At 39.9% G+C, this 7,966-nt stretch overlaps 1 protein-coding gene across 1 annotated transcript; it reads right to left on the bottom strand.

The window, feature by feature from the left end:
* Positions 1 to 5,060: 5,060 nt before the first annotated feature.
* LOC103129403 (gastrula zinc finger protein XlCGF8.2DB-like) lies at positions 5,061 to 7,731 on the bottom strand. Its single transcript, XM_007540487.2, has one exon. The coding sequence runs from the start codon at positions 6,741 to 6,743 to the stop codon at positions 5,598 to 5,600; it is 1,146 nt and encodes a 381-aa protein (XP_007540549.1). The 5' UTR covers positions 6,744 to 7,731; the 3' UTR covers positions 5,061 to 5,597.
* Between the last annotated feature and the right edge of the window lie 235 nt (positions 7,732 to 7,966).

Genomic DNA, 7,966 nt, shown 5'->3' with positions numbered 1-7,966 from the left:
AGACTTTCCACCACATTGTGTTACTGAGACATGGCTGCATATCCCCTACTCCAGCATCTCCCTGCCAGACTTCCTGTTTAAACGAGAGACAAAGATTTAAAGAGCAGCAGGAAAAGCAAAGCAGGAGGATCCCATATTGCTGTGCAGCCCAGACATTGAACTCTAGGAGTTTCCTCCATTCGCTGGTTACATCCCAGTGTGATGTCACCAGGCAGACCGCTTTGTGGCGCGGAGGGAACATTGTCTCATCTTTAACGTAAACAAAACAATGAGATGTTTGTAGATTTCAGGAGAAACGGGGTCAAAGGTGAAACCCTTTTCCATGATGGGAGGAGTGGAGGAACATAAATACTGAAGGACCAGTTATGGCAGAACGTACGGATAAAACTATCTGTTCAAAAATTATTTTAAGGAATGTGAACAGTTGTCTCTACATTTGATGAGTAGTTATTGACATTAAATCAGTTTGAAGATCTTTTCATATTGATGAGCAGCTGAAACCAGAAGCTTATGAACACTGAATAGAGTCTGAAGTTAAACCAGACCAAACTTCTCTAGTGATAAAGTTTAGTTACTTCTGTTGAAAACAAACAAATGTTGCTTCATGTCACACACACAACTGTCCGAGAAACTACAGCAGAGTCAGAAAGTATTTTGGAAAAATGCTCCTCTGATTTTTAAAAAATTATGTCATCAGACTGACAGAAGCCTTATACTTCGGAGCGCTGCAGTGGCGCAGCGGTTCAGCACAACCCACATATGGAGGCCTCAACGCGGCTGTCACAGGTTCGATTTCCAGCCTGGTGACCTTTGCCCTATGACTTCTCCTTCTCTCATTACATCTTTCTTGTCAATTTATTATCAAATAAAGGCCAATAACACCTTTAAAAATATAATAAGCAGATTCTGAAACGATGAAAACTACGTAAAGTAAGTAAAGTTTATTTATAAAGCACTTTTCACAGACATAAAATCACAAAGCACTGTACAATAAAAATCAACCTTAAAACCCTACAAAACACAAAACCACCAGAAGAAACACAACAAAATCAAGAGATAAAAACCTGGGAAAGTAAAAATGTTTTAGTTGCTTTTAAAAAACAGAGTCAGAAAAACGGAGCTGCAAGGCCAACGGCTCCACAGCCTCGACTGAACGGCCGCTTTAGGTTTCAACCGTTCCTGGAGCAAATAAAAGATTCAGACTGAGAACGAGCAGCAGAATATTTAGTTAAAAGTTGACAAAGGTGATCAGGAGCCTGGCCAAACGCTCCGCATGTCAGCACAAGAACTTTAAAACGAATCCTAAAATCAGAGCCAGTGCAGCGAACAGGAGAGAAACGACAGGATCTGCAGAGACGTCTGGATGTAGTCTATGAATAACATTTCATTAGATGACAAAGTAAGTCCATTTAGAGGAAACAAATTTCTTCAACATAAAACTTATGAAACTACTAATCACTGTAGGTCATGTGTTTATTCAGTATTTATCCAGTAAACTTTAACTTTACTGGAGTTAAAGTTAATTAACTTTAACTCCAGTAAAGTTAATGGACTTAACTGTAACTAGTAACTGGTTACCAGCCGGTGGTGATAATTTAATCACTGACTGGAAGCTGAAATGGAGGTTTGATATGACCTAGTTGTATTTAAAACAGTAAAATGTTTATAAAATGTTTTAGAAGGAATTAAATGGTTGTTTACTTAAATGTTAATTTTTCATGTATTTATGTTACTCACTACCTGATCATTTTATGGCTGAATAATTGGTAATAATTATCAATAGAATAATCTATTATAAAAATTTAACAGAAACGCAGATGCAGAAAAACATTATGATGTAAATATCTACATTTTTATATAATTGTAGTTAAAACATCCAGTTCCCTCAGGATCTCATGCAAAGTAAGCATCTCTATTTCTGCTAAACAGGATTTTCATAAAAGGCGCAAATCTCTGAAGCAACCTTACCGTAATACACGGTCTATAGGAGAAGCTAAATTCCAGCGCCACATAAAAACCTGAAGCCCCAGAAGCGGAGCTACCAACATGTTCTCCTGGAGAACCTAGGAGCTCCTGGAAGCGGCTCCCGGCCTGCAGCTCCCATCCCCGATGAAGAAGGTAAATCTCCAAACCTGATGTGTGCAGCCGATGTTCGGGGCTGAAAGCAGCATCCAGTATTTCGTGTCTCTGCTCCTCTGCTGCATCCAGTCGCTGTTTGACCTGCTGTCTCCACATCTCTGCTAGCTTTTCTCTCTCCAAACTTTCCTTTAACAGTTACTGAGCAGTTCCAGCTGAGCCTCAAACCGTTTCTCTTCTTTCCAGAGTTCACCAACTGCTGTCGTTTCTGTCTTACAGCTTTATTAACTCTCCCGCTGCTGCTCCGTGGACAAAAACCCGAGGAAACACGAAGGACGGCGCTCCAACTGCCGCCATTGTACCGGAGAGAAGCACGAGTCTGCGCACTGGGGTCAGAGGCTGGACCCGCCAATCGCGGAATAGAACACACGGAAGTCCCGCCCACACAGGGCATCAGCGAGACGCTAACATGTCCGCCATATTGGGACTGAATATGCAAACGTAAATAATTTTAGTAAACACCAATGTTAATGTTTCCCATAAATTTAACATAAATCTATAGTTTATTTTTATTTTTATAAACAAATACATTTGGAAAGCTTGTAGGTCATTATCTAATCTAGCAGAAAATTGTTTTGATCTTTAAAAGTTTAAAACCAGATCTCTAAATTAGACTTTGATCCTAAACTTTTGACATCTACAGAATCTGATTACACAACTAAACATGGACTTGTTGTCTTATTTTATTTATTTCTAGTATAAATTAGCATAATAGTCAAAATAAAATAGAAATAGATTTTTTTGTCAGATTAGTTTAATTGACGTAGTTTAGCATTATTCTCATGTCGTTATGACCTGTTCACACAAATAGTTTTGTGGTTACATGTTAGTTTAGTTGTGATGAAATAAATAAATAAAATTATGTAAAAGAAATATGAATTAACATTAAACTTTACTCGTCAAAGTCAAGCAAAGTTAAGATTTGCATATGTGTATGTTAATATGATTTCAATATATACCTTTGAATTTTAAAAATACACAAAAAAAGGTCTAATCAGAATCCCACAACCCCAAACACCGAGGACCTCTGATCGATGAAAAAACAGATTTCAGTGTTAAAAGCATTTCCTCAGCTACCAAAGTTAGCAAAGACCAACAAGCATCAAACTCAGAACCTTTTCACCAACAGAACCAGCAGAGCTATGCGTTAACATGCCTGAACAGGTGTGATGTCATCACCCAGCAGAAGAGTTTCTACAAAATGTTTAGCGACCTAAAAGCCTGTTTTTATCCACTGGTACGTCTGAATATGTCATATTGACCTCTGTTCTCTCAGGTCTGAGTCTTGTTAATGCATTTGGCTCAAAGTGAGGGTCAGTGTTAGACCGGGGAGTTCTGCTGGAGCGAAACATCTGCATCTCAACAGACGTTTCCATCCTAACGCCATGAAAATTTCTAACAAACTTTTAAAATGTCCCCGTTATGAAGGTCTTCATTACTTGGTGGCACAACACTTGAAATGTGTTAAATGATAAAAGAATGAAATGAAACGGATACAAACAGATTGAAATGTTTTATTGATTGTGTGTTTTATTCAGTTGCATCTCAGCTGGAACTGATGGTGTCCTGGTAAAATACAAACAAAAGGATAATATAAGTATTGTGATTGTTTGAAGGCTTTGTGTGGTGTGGCTTACCTCTCTCTTCCTCTGCAGGGTGTTCAGGCTAAAAGATTCCCTGGGGGCCTGAGCACCTTTTAAAGGTTCCAGAAGAGACCAAAGCAGATGGAAGAGGGGGAGCAGTAGAGCTAGGCATTTTATAAATTTAATGTTGGATTTATATTTATATTGATAAAAATGTGTTTTAGAGATGCTTAAAATTAATAGTATTTGGCAATATATATTATTCTGAGGATTTAGTTAGTTAGTTTGTCAAACTTTGTGTGTATGTATTTTGTTTTACCCTGTTTCTTTACAGCCAGCGACTATAAAATGCAGTTGGCCACAGTGGGTGTTGCTGCTCAGACCCTGGGCCGCTGTAAGCAGGGCTGTTTGTCTGTTGGTGAATAAACACCCAGTGGGTTTGCACAGTTTCTCTGCCTCAAGTCTCTACTTCCTCCAGCCGCTAAGGGCCATCCTATCAGTCCCACAAAGAAGAAAAAAGAAAATGCTAATTATGCATGTTCCTCCTGGTTTGGATCGAATCAACCAGATGACAGAGCGTGATGTCATCAGATGAAGTTTTGCCTCTGATAAGACTCAGACCCACCTGATGGGAATGTTCACTTTATCAGATCGTATTTGATAAATGCGTCTTCATCTTCAGCGCACTAACTCTTTTTTGGAAAAGTTAAACAGTTTCACATGAGCGTAAAAACATTTTTGCAAATTTGAGGAAGTTATTTGGAATTTTGTTGTTTCCATCAACCTTTTTCTAATGACTGATTGGTTTCTCTTCTTCAGCTTCTGTTTAACAGCAGCTGGACAACAGCTTAGTGGAGCATTAGTACCACCATCTGGTAAGAAGTGTGGACCAAAAGTCATAAAAAGGAAAAAAGATTACAGCAGGGGGGCCCAAAGTGGGTCCTGGAGGCCCGGCATCCTGCACGGTTCAGTTCTCTCCCTGGTGGTAACAACCTGCTCAGTTTGTCAATGTTCCTCGTTGGCCTCTAACGAGCCGTCATTGGATCCAGGTGAGTTAAACCAGGGAGAGACTAAAACATGCAGGATTTCCAGGACCCACTTTGGACACCACTGGATTACAGTGTCTTAAACTAGAATCTGTCCTGGCAGCCTAACGTCTTGAGTTTTTCTGAAATAGATGTAGCTTTGATTGACTGGTTGATACACAAAACAGAATAGGACTAAACCTAAATCCTCCCCCAGTGATGGAAAGAAAATCCAAACTGGTGTAAGAAAAGTGTGTCATGATGATGAAATTAAAATTTAATTAATTGCTACAGCATCAACATATAAAGCCTGCTGTTGGCATAAGTCTACCCACATTTCAGACACTTTATAAATACATTTTATTTACAAAGGGACAATGTACAGTTCAAACATGAGCATTTCACCATTTGATGCACTGTAACAGATTAGAGCATAAGCTAATTTGCTTCTGCAGTACATTAACAAATTATAAAATGGATGTAAAAAATGAAAGAACAAAACAGAGCTAATTAAAAAAACATCTCTTCTTTCTGTCCTCTGTCTTTCCTGCTTCACACACTCAGGCTCAATAAAGATCCTCCACCTAACATTTAATGATGTTAGCAGCTCTCTGAAAGCCTGAGATGCTTTGTGAATAATTTTTATCTCATGAGGGTGAAATTCTGGGGAACAAAACGTAAAATTCCAGAGATTCTAAGAATATTTCTAAAATGATGTTCTGAGACCTACTTTGTCTCTAATGATTCTTTTTGTATGTGAGGCCTGGTATAAACCCACCCCTGCTCCCCTGAACACGCAGTCTTCAAACATAGGGCCTGGAACTCCCTGTTAAGCTAACTCACACATGAGAATCTATGGCAATAAAATCATAACCATATGCTTCTCTTCTGTGTGAATTCTCATGTGAATGTTTAAACTTGCCTCTTGGTTAAAAGTTTTTCCACAAACATTACAAAAAATATGAATTTTCAAGTGTTTTTTTAAAGTTGACTTATCATTAAAGCTTTTCCCACACATGTCACAGCCAAAGGGTTTCTCTCCTGTATGGATCCTGAAGTGTTTCTTTAAACTGGAGTTTTCATTAAATCCTTTCCCACAGACATCACAAACAAAGTGTTTCTGCCCTGTGTGCTTCCGCGTGTGCAGATTCAAGGTGGACTTTCGGCTAAATTTTTGCCCACAAGCATCACAGCTGAATGGTCTGTCCCCTGTGTGGGTTTTTGTGTGCATATTTAAAGCTGACTTAGCTCTGAATTTATGTCCACAGACATCACAGGAATAAGGTTTTTCTCCTGTGTGGATCCAGATGTGTTTGCTCAGAGATGACTTGATGCTGAATTTGTGTCCACAGACATCACAACCAAACGGTTTCTCTCCGGTGTGGATTCTTATGTGACTGTTTAAAGTTGATTTAATGCTGAAACTTTGGCCACACAGATCACAGCTAAACGGTTTCTCTCCAGTGTGAACTCTCATGTGTTTGCTTAGATGACTTTTCTTGTCAAAGCTTTTTCCACATTCTTCACAGGCAAAATATTTCAGAACCTTATGGGCGTTCTTTGGTGGCTCCACAGGTTTCTCCTCTCTAAATAATGTCCTTCCTGCTGAATGATCGGCCATGTGACTCTGAAGAGAGCGCTTGTTGTTAAACTGCTGGCCACATTCAGAGCAGCTCGGGGATCTGTTGACACCTGACTCAGGAGTCCTGCTCTCCTTCCACTCATCATCACTGTCTTCAGTTTCAGACCCCGAGTCAGGCTGCTCCACATCATCTTCCTCTCCCTCAGGTTCTGCTTTCAGGTTCTGCTGAGCTGAGCTGCTGCTTGGCAGTTCTCCATCTTCTGTTTGATGAAGATGAGAGATCAGAGGTTCCTCTTCATCATCTTCACTCTTTATGAGAACAGCAATGACTGGAGACCTGGAGGCATCAGCCTCCTCCTTCACACTGAGCGGCTCCCCCTGCTGGCTGCTCCAGGGTTCCTCCTCTTCCTCCTTCATGTGGACGGGCTCTGGGTGGTTCTGGTCCAGATCAGGACTCGGTTCTTCTTTAACCAGCAGAATATCTGCAGGGAACACAGAAACAGATTATGAACAATTGTGGTTTCTTAATAATTCTGTTAAATTTCATACCCAGAAATGTTTAACATGTATTGAAAGTCTTTCCTAACAACCTGTGAAGGCAGAGCAGCTCTTCCTGGTCTCTTAGTCCTTCCTTTTGAAAGTCATTTTATCATTCTCAGTTTCCCTCCAAATCATTATAGAATTGTGCTGCTGACGGTAAATGGACTGAACTTACATAGTGTTTTTCCAGTCATTTTGACCACTCAAAGCTTTACAGTAGAGTCACATTCTCTCATTCACACTCACAAACATTTATACACCAATACTTCCATAGGCAGTTTGGGGTTAAGTGCATTGCCCAGAGGCACATCAACATGTGGTAGACGACGACTCCACCCACAGAGCCACTGTCGCCCGAGTTGCTCTGTTACTGACATCTTGACTTTTTTCTCTTACAATTTTAAATTGCTCAGTTTCTGGTACAGGGTTCCCACTGGCACTTAGAAAAACATTCCAAGACTTTTCCATGACTCTCCATGACATTCAGTATAATTTTCCATGACCCACAAAGAAAAGTGTGACTGATGGACTGAACCTCACCAAGCTGAGCTACAGCAAACACGTAAAGGTGAGGCAGACAGGGAGGAAACAAATGAAAAAAATGTGGAAATGAAGGCCAACAGAGAGACATGAATTGAAAAGTGTCAATTAATGCAGGAATCATATGATGATGATGTCATAAACAAAAACATATTAGCAGTAAACACAAGACTGTACATATGCAGAACTAACAGACAGGAACACACATCACAGCACCACTAGTCTTCAACTGGAGGCTTATTTGATGATTAAATAAATACATATTGTTAATAAAATAGAATAATAATATCCACTGCAGTGTGCACAGAGCCTTACAAAAGACAAAGAACAGTTCTCACCGAGAACCGGCTCTTTACTATGATCCGTAGTAAAGAATTGTTCAGAGGAATGGTTACTGGTTACTTCAGGTCACAGACATTAGCAATCGTTGTCAGATTTCAACACCCAGCCAATCACCTGACCCAGGCATCATCTTGAAGAAATACCAGCATCACCAAGGCTAGCGACCATGGAGGCGAACGCAAACCCAACGGTGAGTCTATGCTTTCATATTTCTGTAG

This window comes from Poecilia formosa, unplaced genomic scaffold (assembly GCF_000485575.1).
Source record: "Poecilia formosa unplaced genomic scaffold, Poecilia_formosa-5.1.2 Scaffold543, whole genome shotgun sequence".
Lineage (NCBI taxonomy): Eukaryota > Metazoa > Chordata > Actinopteri > Cyprinodontiformes > Poeciliidae > Poecilia > Poecilia formosa.
Note: the sequence above shows the minus strand (reverse complement) of the source record. Positions and strands in the feature narration are given on the sequence as shown.